General features: G+C 43.1%; 1 protein-coding gene across 1 annotated transcript in view; it reads right to left on the bottom strand.

Annotated features, from left to right (window-relative positions):
- The window catches only part of zmiz2 (zinc finger, MIZ-type containing 2), a 44,326-nt gene extending 23,749 nt beyond the window's left edge, over window positions 1–20,577 (bottom strand). The window contains exons 1-7 of the mRNA XM_079515655.1: window positions 20,133–20,577; window positions 6,247–6,325; window positions 5,980–6,094; window positions 5,312–5,499; window positions 4,378–4,534; window positions 3,492–3,734; window positions 2,408–2,534 (exon numbers count right to left, since the gene is read on the bottom strand). Coding sequence (XP_079371781.1) covers window positions 2,408–2,534; window positions 3,492–3,734; window positions 4,378–4,534; window positions 5,312–5,499; window positions 5,980–6,094; window positions 6,247–6,281 — 865 coding nt within the window. The 5' untranslated portion in view covers window positions 6,282–6,325; window positions 20,133–20,577. The remainder of the gene's footprint in view (window positions 1–2,407; window positions 2,535–3,491; window positions 3,735–4,377; window positions 4,535–5,311; window positions 5,500–5,979; window positions 6,095–6,246; window positions 6,326–20,132) is intronic.
- Window positions 20,578–22,131: the final 1,554 nt, after the last annotated feature.

Raw genomic sequence — 22,131 nt, forward strand, 5'->3', positions numbered from 1 at the left:
CAGCGGCCAAATGCATAATAGCAGCTTGGGGTGCCGCGCAGATATGGCAGCTTTTACTCTGAAAGCCCCCCCCCCCCTTCCGTTCCGTACAAAAACCGGGATACATAATGTTGCTTGCTTTACCTCGCTGTGATTACGATAAAGCCGCTCGATAATCCCTCGCGTTCATATTTTAAACGAGAGGCGTGTTGAAGTCAGTAATGAAGAGCTTAGTATATCCATCTGGTCAAAACCACGGAGAGCTCCCTGGATTACACGCTACGAGCCTTTCTTTCCGAGCGGTAAACAGGGAATCGAACGACAGCGCGCATGCGCGAACAGCAAGGAGTATGGTGCAGAAGGAGAGGCCGACCCCCCCCCCCCCCACCCCTCGCAATCCTCACGTCCTACGGTCTAAATGGGTTTAACAACTTATCTACATTTCATTACGCTTTAAGTAGCATGTGATGTGTCAAACCAGGGGGTTTTCATCCAATCCAAGCATTAGTTTTGCACGAAAAACACTCCTTGGGCTAAATTAGCCATAGCCACTTGCCCAAATGTGCAAAATGTGATGACCTCATCACTTTGTGACGCCGTTTTTTACATAACCAAAAGAAAGGGCAATTCAGGTTTACAATGACTCTACCACCCAGTGCACACGCTCTTCGCCCTTCATTTGAGCCGTTACCGTCAGGCAGGAGGCCGCGGGGTGCCTTGGACGTGTATAGCCGTCACCGTCAGGCAGGAGGCCGCGGGGTGCCTTGGACGTGTATAGCCGTTACCGTCAGGCAGGAGGCCGCGGGGTGCCTTGGACGTGTATAGGCGTCTTTAACCCATTCAGGCCTGACGTCGAAATTTAAAAAAAAAAAAGTTTTCTAAATCATGACAATTTTCAGAAAGATTTGAGGCACATTTTAACGATTTTTCAAAAATAGCAGACCTACAAGCTCATAGCGCGCCACTCGGTGGCGCGCTATGAGCTTGTAGATCTGCTATTTTTCAATAGCTAAATTATAACAATGTTTAAAACACCAAAAGGGGTTCCCGCCCAAAATGGGTTAATGGTTAATGTGGTTAAACGCTAACGTGACATGGATGCGTTCCAGGTCACAATGGGTTAACCCATTTAGACCTGGGAACGATTCTACAACTGTCTTCTAAATTCAGAGTTTTTCAGAATAACCCATGTTTCTATGAGCTAGAGCTATGAGCTTGTAGATCTGCTATTTTTAAATAGCTAAAGCATAACATAATGCGTAAAACACCAAAAAGTATTTTTTATTGGGGTGCAGTACTTAGTTTAGACAGTTTTGGGTTTAGACTAGTCATTGGTTAGACCAGTCATTAGTCCTACAACTACAACCTATCTCAAACCCTCACCCTAAACCTAACCTGTCACGGGGCAGCACACCTAAACCTAACCTTAACCCATGTTTAACCAATGACTAGTCCAAACTAAGTGTGCACCCCTTTTATTGATTTTTGTTTTTTGGTTGGCCTCTCCTTCTGCAACAGTACTCTCTTGCTGATTCGCGCATGCGCACTGCCGTTCACTTCCTTGTTTACGGCTCAGAAAGAATGGCTCGTATCTCCTAATCTAGGGAACACTCCATGGTTTTGACCAGATGGGCAATGTTCCGTCTTCATTTCTGACTCCAGCATGCCTCTCGTTTGGAATATAAACGCTTCTAGAGAGACTTTTTAGCGTGACCACCGTGAGGTAAGAATGGAACATTATGCCTCCCAGGCGTTGGTGTGGAACGGAAGGCAGGGCTTCTCAGAGAAGAATCTGCCATATCTGCTGGCACTCGCTTAGTGTGAAAGACGCTGGCAGCATTCGATGTGTTTTAACCCATTCAGGCCTGACGTCGAAATTAAAAAATAAAGTTTTCTAAATCATGACAATATTCGGATAGATTTGAGGCACATTTTAACGATTTTTCAAAAATTGCAGACCTACAAGCTCGTAGCGCGCCACTCGGTGGCGCGCTATGAGCTTGTAGATCTGCTATTTTTCAATAGCTAAATTATAACATAATGTATGTAACACCAAAAGGGGTTCCCGCCCAGAATGGGTTAACACATTGACTGCCCATGGACGTAGATCTAAGTCAGGGGTGGGCAACTGGCGGCCCGGAGGCCACATGCGGCCCCCACCTTCACTTAACGTGGCCCTCAGGTTAATGTCAGAATACTGATATATTGGTTTCAGCTGTTACTATTCCACAACATGCAAACATGACCCGCTTTTATTACTTCAGACCTGTGTGGTCTGACTGACAGACAGACAGACAGACAGACAGACAGACAGACAGACAGACAGACAGACAGACAGACAGGCAGGCAGACAGACAGACAGACAGACAGACAGACAGACAGACAGACAGACAGGCAGGCAGACAGACAGACAGACAGACAGACAGACCTGTGTGGTACTGCAGGTTGTATGGGCCGGGTCCTCCGGGGTGGTTGGGACCAGCAGAACCTGGGATTGAACCCGCGGGACCAACGGAACCTGGACCGCCATACTGCTGAGCCATCCCTGGAAAAGACTGAGAGAGGAGTGAGGAAGAGAGGAGCAGCAAAATGAGTTAGTCTTATTAAGACCTGGAGCCGATTCTACAAATGCCTTCTACATCAGAAGTTCTCGCACTTTTAAGACTTTTTCACATACAAGCTCGCAGTACGGCACGAAGTGGCGCGCTGTGAGCTTGTACATCTACTATTTTTGAATAGCCAACACAAAAATATAACGCACTAAGATGACACAGAATTCTGCTTTCCCAGTTTGAATGGGTTAAAGACGGCACAATTATCATATCGGTAATAGAGCGTCGCAGTCCCGCCCCCTACCATGGACCAGGAAATGATTCTCCGTTCATTTTCCTCAGACATTTCAGAAAGTATTTCTTTAAAGACGTTTACGCCGCGGACAAAGCCAACTGGAGTCGTGACAAATCATGACAACAAACACATTTTTTTGGGCCGAACAAATAATTAGAAAGAAGAAAAAAACGGCAGGTTACAACACTTTTTTTTGTTGTTTTTCTTCTTTGTAATTATTTGTTTGGTCCAAAATATTGTTTGTGTTGTCATGAGTTGTCACGACTCGAGTTGGCTTTGTCCGCGGCGTAACCGTCTTTAAATAAATACTTTTTGAAATGTCTATGGGAAAAATGCATTGGGATTCATTTCCTGGTCCATGGTAGGGGGCGGGACTGCGACGCTCTATATCGAACTTAAAAATGTCAAAATAATATAATATATCAGAGTTGCGAAGCTGAAAAGGCCTTTTTTCGTTATGTTATTTTACGTAAAAATTATACATTTAATTCCATTGTGGACCTATGATCTATATATATATATATATATATATGGTAAACCATAAGGGGGAGGCGTCATAAGGCGTCCTGTGGCACTGAGTGAGTTAATAGTAAACTTGTATTGCAATATCGATATTGGTTGATTTGACCACAGTAATTAATCAAAAATTTGGATTTCAGTGTTACCTCCGAGTTGTAGGGTCGCTTGAGGCCCTGCGGGGGCCGCAGGGGGCCTTGCTGGGGTCCAGGGCCATAGTTTGGGTGCTGGGCCATTCTCTGGCCTCCCCCACCAGGGCCGTACATGGGGCCCATGGAGGGGGGCCCCCTACTACCGGGGCCGGGGCCCATGCTTCCTGGACCCATGCCATGAGGTCCCCGGGGGCCAGCGTGGGTCATGAACTGCTGGTTATAGCCCTGAGGTCCACCCATCTGGAAGGAACGGAGATGTAAAACAAATGCACACATGATAAAACACAGACAGACAAACAGGAACAAACTAGAACAACCAGCCAGGCAGATTTTTTTTTATTTTTTTTTTACCAAAAACAAATAAATAGCTCTTTTAGTATTGCCATGTATATATTATTATATCTCTGCTGTCAGGGAGAAACCACCTAACCCCGCCTAAAATAATCATGATTGAACGGGGGACCCCCCCAAAATAATCACGATTGAACGGGGGACCCCCCCAAAATAATCATATTCAAACTGGAGACCCCCCAAAATAATCATATTTGAACTGGGGACCCCTCATGCCTCAGTTCCACAGATAAATATCGTGAAAATAGCCGAATATTTGACAATTAGGCCAATGTTTGACCAGCTCTTATAGAGCGTTGCAAAGAAGAAAAACAACAAAAAACGTGTCGTACCCTGCCCTTTTTCAGCCCAAAACAACATGTGTTTTGTGTCATGATTTGTCACGACCCGAGTTTGCTTTGTCCGAGGCCTACAGGTCTTTAAATAAATACTTTTCGAAACGTCTATGGGAAAAATGCATGGGAAATTCTCTTCTGGGTGCCTCGGCAGGACTGCGACGCTCTATAGCAGAGAACTGTGGATGGACGCTCACCTGTCCATAGTTCATCTCCTGGTTGTGTTTCTCCTGGATGGCAGCGACCGTCGCCGTGGCCGTGGCGGTGGCGGTGGCGGCTGCTGCTGCAGCGACCGCTGCGGCTGCTGCCGCCTGGGTGAAGTCACCACGGTTACCAACTCCACTGGACTGGTAACTGTCAGGACAAAACATTGAAACAATCAATTAACCCATTTAGGCCTGACCTCGAAATAAAACATTTTTTTTTCTAAATCCTCCTGTTTTCTGAAATAAATATTTTCACGATTCTTCAAAAATAGCAGACCTACAAGCTCGTAGCGCGCCACTCGGTGGCGCGCTATGAGCTTGTAGATCTGCTATTTTTCAATAGCTAAAGCATAACATAATGCTAACACCAAAAGGGGTTCCCGCCCCAAAATGGGTTAACACCCCGAACGCCTGGGGTTATTTAATCCATTATCCCGGATGTGGCTGAAGTAGCTAGATGTAGCCAAAACACTCTCGAGGCGATCGACAACGACGGGAGGTAGTCTAACGCGACTAGCGACGGGACCGCGGTGGGCCGTCTAAGACATATTCTTTGCTTAGAATTGGACGGAATGATTTAGATTTAGGGGGGGGAAACATTTTCGATGACGTCCCAACCGGAAAATGACATCGAATGTTGCGCGACAGACGCTCCCGGCCTGTGGAGCGATGCGATCGGTTTTGATATCAATAACCTCCGTCCTTTTGATCAATCTCCGTCCTAATGGTGGTCCGATCAATCTCCGTGTTAATCCAGTGTTTTTTCCCAACCCTTTTTGTATCAAGGCGTTTGAGACACGGACCACCATTAGATGAGATTTAGCCTCTCACTGTTACAATAAATTAATCCATCCATCCATCCATCCTCCATGCCATCACCGTCTCTCTCTCTCTCTCTCCTCCGCCTCTCGCTTTGCATACGTACCTCCCTCCATAGGGTGTATTTCCAGGGTACCCCCCAGTGTTTCTGGGGTACATGGCCTGGCTGAGGTAGCTCTTGTTGGGCTCTGGGTAGCCCTGTTGGCCCATGTAACCGCCTGGACCTCCACCCATACCTGGAGCCCCTTGGCCAGGCATCATGGAACCTCCACTAGAACCTGGGCCCATCAGACCCTGGGAGAGAGGACACAGAGAGAGAGAGAGAGAGAGAGAGAGAGAGAGAGACAAAGATACATTTGTTATGCAATGTTTGTGTTTACACAAACACTAAAAATTGTCCATTCATTGTCAATGGCATTTAATGTTTGTGTTAGGACAAAGTTTGTGCACGTGCACACACACACACACACACACACACACACACACACACACACACACACACACACACACACACACACACACACACACACACACACACACACACACACACACACACACACACACACACACACACACACACACACACACACACACACACACACACACACCCCCCTCAAACATCACAATCACAACTTGCATTCTCACTTTTGTCTTCAATGTTTGTGTTTACACACACTTTTGTCTTCAATGTTTGCGTTTACACAGACCCTTAAAGCTGGACATAGGAGGGGCTAGCGCCCCTCAAAAAGGATTTCCTCCTAGGTGATGTCATACCTGGCTGGCCGAGGGATTGGTCACGCCCCAGACGGTGGTTACCACGGAGAGGGATCCGGTTGGCTGATTGCTCTGCTGTTGCCAGGAGGAGGGGTCATAAGGGTACGAACCGTCACTGAGAACAAAACAAAACACACACTTAGGGTGTAAGCACACTTCAAGGAACGCCTAGTCCAGGCGTCTCTTCCGGGTTTTTAACGGAACCGGAATCAATTAAATCCTAAAAAGGATCGCAACTACCCTCTTGTGAGCGCATTATGCACATACCTGTGATTTGTCTTCATCTGGTTGAGGGGGTTCATGGTGAGAGGGCGAGTGACCCCAAACTCCTCCGACGGATGACAGCCTACACACACACACACATTAACAAGACATGATTTCAATTATTGACTCTAGGAGCAAAGAAGAACATGAAGGTTCAACTTTACATTCCTTTTCCTATGAGCAAGGCAGAGTTGTGGGTCATCATGCCTTTGTACGGTCACATGTTAAAGGGATAGTTCAGATTTTTTTTAACTTAAGCTGTATGAAATACTTGCCATTTATATAGCGGTTGCAACTGTATTAATTGATTGCCAGAGTCCCGTGGTGGGAGTTCTGCTCTGGTTTTTGGTCAATATTTAGTAGTTCCGGTCATTTTATGGGGGGCAGCATTGGGGGCCACGCAGTGAAAGTAAATTAATTCACAAAACTAACGTAATTTGTATTGTTGACCTATTTCTAAAATATTAGCGCAACCTTCGTTCAACCCCTCTATCACATGGAACTATTTTTTGGGCGGACACAAAAAGCATAGTTCCGTGTGATAGAGGGGTCAAAATTGAACGGAAATTTATTTTAATGCATTAATGGCAAGTATTTCATACAGCTTAAATTTAAAAAAAAAATCTGAACTATCCCTTTAAGGTCATTGTAGATCAGTACTGACACACAAAAAATATATATAAATTATTCACCATTTTTGATATTTCTTCTGATAAGATTTTCTAAAATTGCTGATGTACAAGATATGTATTGTGCATGCTACAAGCAGGGCAAGTGCCTAAATATTCTTCTAATCTGTCAGCGGCAAGTTGATAACTATGCTATTATTGTAAAGTACAAATCGCAGAGCAATCGTTCTTCCAGGCTAAATCAGATGTATACTGTCCGTCTGGCATATGAGATGTGCACGGCTAGCCACCAATACTACACAAGTGAAGTTTATATAAAGATGGCTATGCCCGCTCCCATCTGTAGCACTGCCAACATGTCTCCTACAGGGACACACTATGTACTGGAATGAACTGGAACATACTGGAAATATACTGGAATGTACTGGAACATACTGGAACATACTGAAATGTACTGGAATGTACCGGAACACATTGAAATGTATTGGTGTTTCTGTTTTTCTTTGTCTTCTTCCTTACCGCACAGTGTACTGTGTGTGTCTCCCAGATTCCTATGTGCTTAGAGGAGATACAGCTATAAATAGACTTGTGTGCGCCACACACACACACACACACACACGCACGCACGCACACAGTGGCCCCCCTCTCCTCTATCCTTCATAATTATATTCATTCTTTATTATTGGTATGGTTCGCTCTCCATTTCTCTTCTCCTCGTCCCTCTCCTCTCTCTCCACCTACACAGCTTTTCCCCTCAATCTCTCCTTCACCTCCACTCTCCATCTCTCCATCCGGTCAGACCTCTTTGTCCTCCTCCTTACAACCAGAGCAAAATAGAAGCTGGAGGAAAGGAAATGTTACCGTTTTCCAGTCAGGGATGTGGAGTGTTGCCGTAGAATAGAACCCCCCCCCCCAAAAAAAAATATCACGCAGACACACATTGTTGACTACTTGACTTAGCACTTCAAACTGGAGGACTTTGAATGTGATATGTTGTAAATGATGATGGGAGGGCGTAAGGCTGCAACTAACGATTATTTTCATAATCGATTCATCTGCCGATTATTTGAATCGATTAATCGGATTACGACAATTATTTAGCTATCACCTTAAAAATATATTTTAGGTTATTTTGTTCTAACTAACAAAAAATATAATTCATTTAAAATGTCATTTGATTAGCTGCTGATTAGGCTGCTATTCAAATAAAAGACAAACTAAATTTAAATTAATTAAAGCAACTCATGGTGTCTTTAGGCTTATTCTGACTGCATACATTTGATTAAAGAATAGCTACACATGTGTCAGTCTAGAAGGAACAGTACTCTTCTGAACTCAAATAGGTCATTTAAAAATAAATATTCAAGCCATATGTTTTGTTCTTGATACTATAATCGTTATGTGTCATATTTTGCTTTGCAGTCGCTACTGTGCAACTATCATCAGATTGTAAGGGAAGAGAGATGGATCACTCCTCTTTAGTTTAGTTACACTTAACACTGGAAAAACTATGGTTTAGTGGGACATCACCTATGATAAATTGCAAAAAACTCTAGTGATTAGTTGCCGATTCGATTAATCGATTACTAAATTAGTTGACAACTAATTGAATAATCGATTTGATTACGATTAATCGATGAATCGTTGCAGCCCGAGGTGAAGAAGGAAATAAACCCAATGCCGTTCTTTTCATCGTTTTGGGGCCAAAAGGATGATGAAGATGAGCCAACAGCATGTCTATCATAAACCCTCACCACCAATGAAAAGGGATCTCAGAGCTAATAAACAAGTTGCGGCACATGCTAGGACGCCAAGCTGTTCTTTTTGGCAAGTTAACAACGTAAGGTGGATCGATTGATTGATTGAATACTTAACAAAAAGGATACCTCAAAAACGTCCTGGGGACTTGTTTCCATTGTGGTCCTATGTAGAATTCCGTTTGTGTCCGAGCATAGGCATGGTAACGCCCCACCTGCCTGTGATTGGCCTACTGACACTGCCTGTCTTGACTGTCCTCCGAGGTGGATGTGCGAGGTTACTCCAGTCCGTGGTGGGAAATAAATAATACAAGTAGTATGGTATCTGCAAGAGAACGCCAACTTGTACGTTTTGTTTTTGTAGAAGAGGCAAACTAATATTGTTTAGGCCGTTTGCTTTGATGGAATAATTGATTGAACATGCACGCCATAATATGATTTGATTTGGGTGTGTTCTAAAATAAAGTGTTTGTGCTGATTATTGTGTCATTTACAATAATAATTCAAAAAGCAAACGGAATAGCCTATTATTTATTTCTCAATCTTCACCACGGAGTAACCTGGCGTCTCGGAGGACAGTCAGGACGGGCACGTCGGGCAGTGTCAGTAGACCGCTCACAGACAGGCGGTTGGCGTTACCATGCCTCAGCCATGGTAAATGGTAAATGGTAAATGGTGCATTTATATAGCGCCTTTATCCAAGGCGCTTTACATAGATTGTGCATTACATTCACCCATTCACACACACATTCATACACCGATTGCGGCGGAAGCCATGCAAGGTACTACCAACCAGCACATCGGGAGCAATTTGGGGTGCAGTGTCTTGCCCAAGGACACTTCGACATGTAGACAGGAGGAGCCGGGATTCGAACCGCCGACCCATGGATCATTGGACGACCTGCTCTACCTCCTGAGCCACAGTCGCCCCATGCCTACGTATGCTCGGACACAAACGAGATTCACGCCGTTGTAGACCCATGTAGTAGGAAGGAAGTAGTCGTATTGTTCTGTATCGGTTGCATCTGCAACAATGATTTCAGTAAAAGCTTAAGCGCTACTTGGTTTCGGTCATACGTTAATGTCTTTGTGATAATAATGCAATGCAAACGTATGTATAGGTGTTTCTAGGGTGGTTTAGAGCACGGTAGACAATAGAGATATACAGTTGGAGGCCATCGATATTGTCCTTTTCTTTTTGCTGAGGTTTTGCGTGATCTGCGCAAAAGGATAGTTAACCCATTTTGGGCGGGAACCCCTTTTGGTGTTTTAAACATTGTTATAATTTAGCTATTGAAAAATAGCAGATCTACAAGCTCATAGCGCGCCACCGAGTGGCGCGCTACGAGCTTGTAGGTCTGCTATTTTTGAAAAATCGTGAAAATATTTATTTCAGAAAACTGGAGGATTTAGAAGGATTTTTTAAAATTTTGAGGTCAGGCCTAAATGGGTCAAATGATAAGGGACAATATCGGTGGCACCCAACTGTACACATGCACCAATATCTTTGTGCTCTTTAATTCATTTTTGTACAACCATGGCATTTTGACAGCCATGTGTGTATATTAATACCTCTGACCTCAATACTGAAAACTGAGGGAGCGACAACGATCTGGCACCACCCACATTTAGAACAAACATGGGAAACGTCTCGTTCCACTACTCTGCCACCACAAAGTGGAATGCCCTGACAGACGGACACCATTGTAGCGGTTTGCTGTAACTGTCGGTCCCAATCTGACAAATGGGGTTAAATAATAATACCACCACCGACGACACTAACCCCATACCTTCTAAGCCTGTGATCCAATCCTACGGAACCTCAGATCAGCTAACACAGGGCGAAGCTGTCTGAAGTCTGAACCTTCCCAAAATCACCCGGACAAATTTGCTCGACACACCTCAGACTGTTTTCCCTCCCGGCTCCCACACTGTGGAACAAACTCCCCGTTGCAGTTACAACCTGCTGCAGACTCGCTCCCAATTTCGTTTATTTGATTGACAAATAATTATATTGAGATTGACCCCTGCAAACAAACAATAAACACACAAGACCATTGAAAACCATAAAGAAAATACACACACACACACACACACACACACACACACACACACACACACACACACACACACACACACACACACACACACACACACACACACACACAGTATTGAATTCAAAGCCCCAAATGCCAAAAAAGTTCATACGTCTTCCCACAGTCAAAGGACAGTTCCAGAATGTCACTCAAGAGTGCTCAAACAATGTTCAAGAAATATGACCCACACAAAAAGAATGTTCAGGCACGCAACGCAATAACAAAGGCAGTTGTGCTGAGGACGTGTATACACGTCTTTCCTAATAAAACCGTAATAAAACCACTTCCTTGTTTACGGCCCGACAAAACTCTCTAATCTCTCTAAATCAAATCCATGGATTTGATCATTACACCGATGTTCTGTCCTCATTTCTGACAGGCATCTGGTTTGGAATATATAAACGCTTCTAGACATAACGGCCAAGCTACACCAGGCTTTTCTCGCGCGTTTACCCTAAACGCGGCTCGCGCGTGCGTGCGTTTAAAAATAAAATAAAAAAATAGGACTGGACCTAAATTCAACGCACGCGTTTAGGGTAACCGCGCGCGTTTTGTGCGCGAAAAGCCTGGTGTAGCTTGGCCGTAAGATGTGACGGCGCGAGGTAATAATGGAAGATTATGCCTCCCGTTTTGGGGGGGTAATGGAAGGCGGGGCTTATATCATTATGAAAAATTCCCCGGCAAAAAAAGTGTTAATAAATGTTCCCCTCTGCAAATCAAATTAACAATCAGTCAAAACCGCCACCGTCAGTCGCTCGCGGTTAGGACGCTGTGAATCCCCTTACTGAAAGGCGATAGAGCAGGGTTCCCCAATTAATTGTCCTCAAGGGCCATATTTTGACTAGGGTGCCAGGCTGGGGGCCGAGTCCGCGAGGTCGAGGTCCCTTGCCCTTTTAAAAAAAAAAATCTTCCAGGGGCCACAAGGGGGCGCTCCGCGGGCCGCAAATGCCCCGCGGGCCGCCTATTGGGGAACCCTGCGATAGAGGTTGGACGTGTCCTTATCAAACTCTCTCTCCGGGATGATCCACCAAGCTTCGACAGACGGACGTCGGACAAGCAGCCACGCTCCCGTCGGGTAAACGACCACAATCCACTTCTCTGACCGCGTCGATTAAACAGCGTGTGCTACAAAGAACGGACTGTTTCAACTAGCCAGAGGTCACAGGCTAGCTCACAGCTTCCCCCCCCCCCCAACCCAACCCTGCAAAGAACTTCAAGGTGTTGTGAGCTTGTAGAGCGACTCTATTTTCACAATGTTGTCCTCTTTCTTATATAATTTTACAATTTGGCCAATGGTTGACCAGTTCGTAATATTGTAAAGTTTATTGCTTACTTTTGATGCAGTTAGAGCCTTTTTTCCTTTTTTCTTTTTTTGTAGGTATTAATATATTCATTTTTGTGTCACTTCACTGTCATCTGGGGAACCCGAAAATCATGGGGGGACCCCCCTGGGGGTCCTGACCAACTGGTTGAGAACCGCTGGCCAACTAACGGGCGAGAGCAACACAGAACATGGACGCCACCAAGCAGCCACCCGTAGCGCCGTTCCTTTCATTCATTCCGTTCCCGTGGAGCGTGGGAACGACTGACGTAGACTAGGGCAGTGGTTCCCAAACTCTTTCATGTCAAGGACCCCCACATGTACACCAATTAGCCCCGCGGACCCCCATTTGAAATGATATGCCAGAGACCCCCATAAGAGAAGATTTCTTTACGCCTCCAACCCGTTTAATTTCAAGGTTGACGACATGCACCCCCAGTTTGACATGCATTAGTCTACGGACGCACCATTTAAAATGGCATTTATTTTATATCTCTGGGACCGGGGACCCCCAATTTATATTGCTAAATCAATGTTAATTTAACTCTTGAGAGTGTACAAATGGAACCAGAGTGTACAAATGAAACCAAATGAACCCGCAACTCTCAGTTATAGTGGTCCTTGAAATTAAAAGTCCACACATACTCTACGAGTAGACTAGCTCTACGAGTTCTGGGGGGAAAAGAATCCTGGTTCCACAAAATTGTGGCTCCGGTTCCACCGATTCCGGATCCCAACCCCTAGTAGTAAGAAAGGTCTCATATTTAATTTGTCATCTTCTGGACTGGAGAATCTACCGGTTTCCTCCTGGTGAGAGCCATCATTGGCCTCAGATTTGGACCAACCCTGGAACAAACTACAATGACATACCACTGGCGCCACCAGCCAGGCCAGGCAGCCACCCGCTCTCTGCCTGTGGAGCAGGAGGAGGTGTTCCTTCATGTTTCTGCATGGGTGGGGCTGTCACGATTACACATTTAAGTTGACGCTTGATTGTCATATATTGGATAACAGAAAACACAAAAGACACTAGTATACAGTCCTAAGGGACTCCACCATCCGGTCAACCATATGTGATTAAATAGTAGTAGTACAGTTTGTATTACACAGAGGAAACATTCAGACCAGTACTAGAAGTACAAGACTGAAGTCTTCCCAGTCTTTTATTTCCTGGAACTAATTGGTGGTTGCTAAGCAACACTGACTTGAACTCTGCTGACTGGACAGAACACAGTGTCACATGACACACAGACCCCCCCCCCCCACTGTCAAACGTGTGTCTTGGTGTGCGTGTGTGTGTGCAATGTGCATGTGTATCGCACATGCGCATTGCGTGCACATTGTGTCTTCTGTGTGTGTTTTAGTGTACTGTGTGTGTGTTTTGGTTAAAGGGCAGACAGAGGGGAGGGGCCGTTTATAGTGCAGAGGGGGGAGGGGTGATCACACATTCCTGAACACACACACACACACTCACGCTCACGCTCACACACACACACACACACACACACACACACACTCACCCACCCTCATAGACGTTGTTAGTGTCGAAGAAGTTACTCTATGGATTTTTTCATTGTTATCGTTTCCAAATATATATTATATATTTGCTTTTAATTGAAATAACAATTGCACAATTTCAGTCAATATAATACAAACGTCAGAGGTCATCCCCTGACTGGCCTTCATTGAAACAAAAGCTACACTGTAAATATAATTACACTCTTGTGACACCTACTGTAAAAAAGTGTGTGTGTGTGGGGGGGGGGGGGGGGGGGGGGCAGTGTGCTGTGTTGTAGCTTGATGCGACTCCTCCCCAAGGAGTTGTTTATGCCCTTGTTAATTTGATTGGCTCGAGCTAATCTCATTATGACATACAACATTACATATCAAGACAGTTCAACATATAAACTGTCAGAAGAATACTTTTTTTTTGTTGAATAAATATGTGGTTTCTAATTGTGATCTCGTATTGACAAAAAAATAATGGTTATGATTTCAACTTTCCCCCCGCCTAGAGGCAATAATTCAGTCACCTTTGAGTTAGAATCATCATCCTTTAATTCCTAAGTGCAGTAACATTAATTTGCTGTGAACATTTCAAATTAACATCCGTGTTAAGTTCGAATAATGTTGAGAGGCTTGATCCTGGAGCGCTTTAAAGGACCACTTCACCACTTTTCAACCTATCTTCATATAATAGGTCCTCACTAATAATCATGAAAGAATGGCGCAATTTTTTTCTACTCGGTCTGTGTCTCATAGGAGGGCTGTGGGCCGTTCAGAAACCGTCTTCCAGTGACATCATCGATGGGGAATCCAAGCTAATAGAAACTGCAGGCTTTCTAGTCCTGAAAAGTTGCAATGCAAAAATGGAAGCCATCGTTCTCGCGATAATGAAAATCTAAACATTTTTGTAAAAAAAAATCTGCCTAATGATGATGTCACTGGAAGACGGTTTCTAAACTGCCCACAGCCCTCCTATGAGACACAGACTGAGTAGAAAAGAATCGTGATGACCTATTATATGAAGATAGGTTGAAAAGTGGTGAAGTGGTCCTTTAACGTCTGCCCAGACAATCCTAAACCCACATGCATCTCACACATGTACGTAATACGTATCCTCCGTCCACATGTATCCTATTCCTCCATCCTTGTATTTCAGATCACACATTAAGCAATAAGCACGTTGTACAAACGAATCAGCCATTGTAAATTATGTTGGGCATCAACCAGTGTTGTTTTTGGCAGCAAATTTAGATTTTAGTTTGAGTCATAGTCTCTTGAATAGTTTTTTTGAAGAAGAAGAAGAAGAAGAAGAAGAAGAAGAAGAAGAAGAAGAAGAAGAAGAAGAAGAAGAAGAAGAAGAAGAAGAAGAAGAAGAAGAAGAAGAAGAAGAAGAAGAAGAAGAAGAAGAAGAAGAAGAAGAAGAAGAAGAAGAAGAAGAAGAAGAAGAAGAAGAAGAAGAAGAAGAAGAAGAAGAAGAAGAAGAAGAAGAAGAAGAAGAAGAAGAAGAAGAAGAAGAAGAAGAAGAAGAAGAAGAAGAAGAAGAAGAAGAAGAAGAAGAAGAAGAAGAAGAAGAAGAAGAAGAAGAAGAAGAAGAAGAAGAAGAAGAAGAAGAAGACTAGTCTAAATAAACAATACATAAATAAGACTGTGTCTGTACGTTGTGAGAAAAGTGAAGTAAATGCTTAGGCTATTGTATGTGTCATCTCAAGTTGTGTGAAAGAGGACAGAGTGAAAGGGAGCGAGCTAGCAAATGGGAAAGGTAGATCAAAAGAGTTGTTACAACTTCAACTTTAGGCTATACAACTTTAGCAAATTAGCACGCTCTTCTTATTTGAGAAAAACAGCCTTTATGTTTATGATGAAGGAAAATCAGCTTCTTTGCCTGTGGCAGTCAGTGTGCTAACATCATCAGTCCGTTTTGTATGCATGTAACGTACAGAATTGACCAACAGCTGTAGCATTAGTGTAACACTACACACTGATGCTGTCATGTTGCGCAGCATGACACGCCGGTATGCCATGAAAAAGCACACTTGGGCTGGAGCGATATTCCTTACACCGGCTTTGCAGGGTTCTGGGTAAAAACAGCATTAATGACCTTATTTAGTTATTTACACCACTAAAGTCCACTATATAGTGGAATCTCTGTTATAATAAGGGGGCTAAATCTCTTCTCCCCTCCTCTCCTCTCATACTGAAGAAAGTTATGGCAGGAAGTTCATGAGGAAGTATTCACAAAAGGGGAAAAAAACTTCCGTTCTTTGTTCTGATTAATCTAGCTCAACGTATTTATCTCGCACATGCGTGCACACGCACGCGCACGCGCACACGCACACGCGCACACACACACACACACACACAGTAATGATATGTTTGTCTATATTTTGTTATAGTGAAGTGAAATAGAATATACACTTGCTGTGGTCTTCTTCCATGACTGAAATAACCGTGGACTGTTTATAATGATAATAAAAGATGGTTATCAACATATGGCTGAATGAGTGCTCAATAAGAGCAAAATACACTATATTAAATAATATGATTAATTACCTTTACATTTATGCATGTGTTATAGACCTGGGTTACTAGACCTGACAAACTAAAGCTACACAATACACAGATGATTTCTGCAATTTCGCACTTAAATCATAAACCAGATAAACTATCTCAACAGAAAGCATTAGGCTTCTGATTCAGGGTAAGCCTGTCACAATGATTACATAATCGCTTAATCGCAAATTGGAGAGAAGATAATCACAATTTTGTCTGTATAATTGTTTCCCTGTTGAAAGATTCATATATTTTCAAAAATAGTGGAAAGAGCCAATCTACAAGCTCAAATACTGTATATTAAATGTTATTAAACGTCAGTCCATTCTTTGTGTATTTCAGTTATTTGTCATATCTGCCTTGTTCAATATTTTATTTATATATTCCAATATATTCACAAAAAAACCCAATTTAAATCATCTTAAAGCAATTAAAAGAGACAATTAACACGTTAAGTAAAATGGCATGATCGTGACGATAATTCAGGGTCAGTTGCACCTCTTCACCTCACTGGCGGGGGAAGTGAAAAGAGTAGACAACAAATCAAACTACACACCTGTCTGTTGACATGGCAACCAAGGGGAACTGTGATTCACCAGAGAGAGAGAGAGAGAGAGAGAGAGAGAGAGAGAGAGGAGGCGGAGGTTGGAGGGAGAGCGAGGGGATGAGAGGAGGTTGAAAGCAAGAGAACAAGGTAAAAGAGAGAGGTGAGAGAGAGAGAGAGAGAGGATGTGTAAGTTGTGGATCAGACTAGAGCTGTACCGATACCACTTTTTATTTCCCGACAACGTTACCTACACAACTTGCGTATCTGTCGATAGTCTTGATACAGAGTATCGATCCGATACCAGCGTTTCAAAAGTCCTTGAAATTAAAAAGTTTGAGAACCACTGATTTAGGAATAAATAAAAATCACATTAATAATACAATTGTTAAAGTGCAGCTACAAGTAATAATGCAAATAGTAACAGTCGTGAAACCTCAACTGAAGCATTCAACATTTTATCATCATCATCATAATCATGTGATAAATTACGTGGTATCGGATTGACTGGCATAGATGTTAGGGGAGGACTGTGGTCACATAAGGACCCATCAGATACGGGGCCCAGAACCCAATCTGGGGTCTAGACTAGTTCATTCTTAAACAAATCGATTAAATTGATTACAAAGTAATACTACATGTTATTATAGGTGAAACGTAAAAAAAGGCTAACTTTTAAAAAGAAAAATAGAGAATATATAGCCAGTAGTCTACAAGCTCACGTGTCACATCATGACGCACTGTGTGAGCTAGATCTGCGATTTTTCACAATCCAGGACTCAGGATACAAATTCAAAAATAGAAAAAGTAGCAGATCGACATGCTCAAAACGAGTCAATTCACACCACGTTTTGAGCTTGCAGATCTGCTGCTACTACTACTACTGCGAAAAGTTTCAATATGACACAAAGGTTGACACTAACGTGACTCAACGTTGCCAACTTGCCTGTGGCAAGTAAATAAAACGATCAGGCATGTGTAGTTTGCTTTCAGGTTGCTTGACGGGCAAGTGCGTTTGAGTGGGGAAGCAAACTGTCTTTAGCTCGCTATAAACATAACACAAGATGTCTGTGGAATTTAAAATAAGTCATTATTGTATAACTATTGAGTTATTATTTTGCATTGAGGTGTCCATATGATCACAGCCCCAGAATAAACTCAATAAAGTAAGTAAAGTAGTTACATTTTTACCTATCACAATTTACTTTTTGAGCAAGTGGGCATGACCGTTGGGCAATCAGAACATGACCTGTACTTGCCCCTCTGAGACCTTAGTGTCAACCCCTGTGTCAGCAACAATATGTGTGAAAGTGAAATTCAAGTGAATATTTTGTGAAAAAGGATGAGGTTTGTACAAAAAAACAAAAAACACCAGCCACTAACTTTGTGTAAAAGTGCTCCACTCCACCCAGTTCCCTCCACAGCTCTGTAACATAATTAACTTATGCTAAGGGTGGGCAACTTTGACTCCAGGGGGCCACACTGTTGCGTGCACTTTCCCCTGTAGTATACCTAAAAGTCTTCTTCCCCTGTAGTATACCTAGACAAGTCTTCTAACCCTGTAGTACACCTAGACAAGTCTTCTGTAGCTTGCCAAATGTATTAACCCCTCACTGTTTTTCTGTGAATATACGTTTACTGCTACTAGTATGCATGATCTCTCTTGTATAGAGGGTATGCGTGTGACATCATCATCATACCGGGACATTATGCAGGAATGCCTACTGACTGAGTGGCAAAAAACGACTTTCTGGCCTCTACAGCCCATACATCCAAACAGAAAAGTCCTATCTGATTGCATTAAACGATGTTAAACTCACTTTGCCACTTGATTTGCTTGCCACTCACTTCATACATGCTCATACCCTCTAGTATTGCATGTTTCTATTATGTATTGATTAATTGAATACACAGGATCACAATGGAACGAAGCCCGCTTCAGGGCTCAGGGCTGTTTTGTGTTATCCTTTAGCATTGTATAACTGTACCTCTGAGTCTGTACTTATGTCATACTGTTAATAAAGTATTCAATCAATCCTGTAAACTCCATCACTCAAATAGCCCACAATAGTCAGACATGTATATGGACATTAATTTAAAATGCATTTATTAACTTTATGAACTTGGATACAAATACTGTAGACATAAAACTGCAATACAAATTAGTACAAAGTAAAAAGTAGTAATTAAACTACTAATAGACTGTAGTAATTAAAATGGGTGAGTTGTAAATAAAAAAATTGCAATAATATATATCAGTATTGAGATAATGGGGGCCATCCTTGGCCCATGTATTACAGACCATGGCTGTGAAGTGACTTGCAAACTCCATGAAAAGGTTAAGAGTATGAATGGAACCAAATGGACCCATATGATTTCACTGTGTGCCTTTACTACCATTGCAATTATTGCTACCAACCACTACAAGCACGAACTACCACTGTCCACATGTGGTACCTGAACACAGATAAAACACTCCTTAAACTGGTAGTTGCAAAAGACAGACAGATACTGAAGGAGCATCAAGCATGTGCTGGCGGAACACGATTAATTAAGTCCTGAAGAAGCAGTTTATTACCGATAATAAATGTGCAACTTGCAAATTAAGTAAAGTAACTCTGCATTGGCACCTTTAAACTTTATTATTTGTATTCCGTTTTATTTGATTTCTCTATTAGTATTTCTCGTAAACGAATGCTTTATGCTGAAGCATTCTGAATGGGTTCTTGCCTTGTTGTTACCACCGCTGCATGCTATCCATGCCTGTGTTATTACTAGTAAAAAGCAGCTATTACGCTACCACCAGCTAACGAGTTTACCTACACGCCACTGTTTACAATGGCAGCGGGTAGCATACCATTGCTTCCTGCTAATTAGCACCAGCGTGCTAACGAAGCGGCTAAAAGGTAACCAGACAACGCGTGTTCGTTCAGCGGGTGTCGAGTCTGAACTCCGTCCACCGCCACACCACTTTGCCCCGAAACCAGCAATAAATAAACAAATCACAAATGGGAACGTGAAAACCAGGTTGTTAGCTCACTTACTCGCTATTATATATATATATATATTATATAGCCTAGCCCTGGGATGATACAAAAAGAAAACATCGAGGGTACGTCAGTGATGTCACACGCGCCGTAGAGGAAGCCCCGTTAAGATGCACGGCAGGCAGAGCCATTTTCTGGACTTTCACGACGGTACATCGCGACGTCACTGTCGCTTCCTTGGCGGCGTATTTATCCTAGGCGGCCTAGCATTAGCATTTTAGACTAGCGGGCTGTGTGTGTGACAATGGAGGCTAGTAGCAGTTAGCCACCGCCAATACGCACAACAAGAATGCATTCTCACTACACCGAGGCTCAATCGTCTCTTTCTTCACTGGTTTCCTTTCAACCACGTCCCATTAAAACAACCACAGACGTTTTCATTAGTCCCCCAACGAGGGCGAATCCGATATTATTATTTTGTTCCCTTTCTCCGACCTACCTGCTTCTTCGCTTCCTCCGTGTCCGACTCCTCCGACCGACCAGTACTACAGATCCAACAAGCTCCAGCTCCTCTTCTCCGGATCATTAATCACCGCGTTATCGATGTTCTTTATTGATCAGTTGTTACACCACAAACCAGGATAGATTGTCCAATATGTCCCGGTAATGCCCTGCCCATGGAGAGCATACATACAAGCCCCGAGAGAGGAAAAAAAACTGGATTTCTTCTTGCCCCCGCTGGCCAGCCCAGCTAGCCTCGAAACAGCAGCTAGCAGCTCCTCTGTGTGGTCCCCTATTATCCTTCTTCAGATCTTGTTCTTCTCACCCACCACCATCCCCTTGTTCTTTAGACTCTCCCAGTGCAGTCTTTAATAGCCCTCCTCGTACAAACCGACTACCGAACCAGCAGCACATTTAGCCATTTTTTTGCTCCTACTTTTTTCCTGTTTTGCATTGCACTGGGGGGAAAATAAAACATCTAATGTACAGAGCAACGCAACTGTAGACTGGAGCCCTCTCTCTCTCTAGTCTGGCTCCCTGCTGCTGGTAGGGGGAGAGAGAGAGGAGGGGGGTTGGGGGGCGATTGGGAGGGGGTGGGGTGGGGGGGGGGGGGGGGGGGGGGGCAGAGTGACCATCCAGCATAGGACGATTCTTTCCTTGCAGATTTCAAGAAGAAACCATTGAGCACATAAGAGATTAGAAGTGTGAGTCACTGACTGACTGAATCACCTCATCATGTAGTCATCAAATTCTTCAACTAATTGGAATTGGAAGTTGATTGATTGAAAATGTTATTAACAGATTGCAGAAAGGTATGGTTCAAGGGAAGTACAGGTCAATACAAAAACTGCTAAGAGGATAAAACCAGAAAAAGCATGTAATAAGACTTGTTTACATCATTGAATGGAATACATAAGTCGGACCACAATGGAAACGTGTGTTGTCTTACTGTGCCACATGCTGTTTACATTTCTGACTAACATATTCAATCAAAAACAAATTGGTTGTTAGGTCAAAGAAACAATCAGTGATTCTCAACTTTCTTTCTTTTTCTTCTTCTTTTTTTCATTTGTACGACTTCCACCACCTAACCACCTTGGGCTACATCCGGCCATAGCCAGGTGCCGTTTTTAGCCCAAAGAGTGTTTTTCGTGCAAAACTAATTCTTAGGATGGATTCAGAATCATGAAAAAACCCTAGTTTGACACGTCACATGCTACTAAAAGCATAATGAAACATTTAAAATGTTTTGTTGTTAATGGTGGTGGCAGTATGGATTTGAACGCTGTGGCGACCCTGAAGGTCGCCGGCTCGGGCATGCTATACTACATAGCATGTGACGGGTCAAACCGTTTTTAGCTGAATGAGTGTTTTTCGTTCCCATGCTACTTAAAGCATATTGAATATATATATATATATTGGATGTTAATGGTACCCCAGCTTAATATGCTAATTATGAAAATTGCCCAACATATAAGTGTAAGCAAGTAACATATAAGTGTAAGCAAGTAAGCATCCGGCAGTTTCTAAATGCTGGGGACCCATAGTACCCATACTCAACATTTCCAACATAAAACCTTTAAGGGTACTCAAAATGTCCAGGTTCACAATGGTGCTCTATGGGCTGGCAAGTAGACTAACAGGTTGGGACCCACTGCTCTACTGGGACAAGTGTCCCATTATTAGAGACACAGGGTTAGACATATCATGTCTCCTGGGGGATTGTTCTACGTGTCTGTGTGCTTTTGGTGAAGATCTCCCAGTGCGTGCCAGGCTGCTTCCCTGGCACATAGCGGCTGTAATTTATTCATGATGATGATGGGATCACATCAAGGATTTGTCTGCCAGCGGCACCAGAGCACGATTAGCCTGAAATAAAGACACATTGGCATAATTAATAGGCTACAACTATATAATAAAAATGTGTAATAATAATAATAAAACCTTCCGAGTCAAATATTATCGAGGATTTCTAGAGAATGTTAATGAGCAATAAT

The sequence above is a fragment of the Electrona antarctica genome (genome assembly GCF_951216825.1).
Source record: "Electrona antarctica genome assembly, chromosome: 12".
NCBI classification, from domain to species: domain Eukaryota; kingdom Metazoa; phylum Chordata; class Actinopteri; order Myctophiformes; family Myctophidae; genus Electrona; species Electrona antarctica.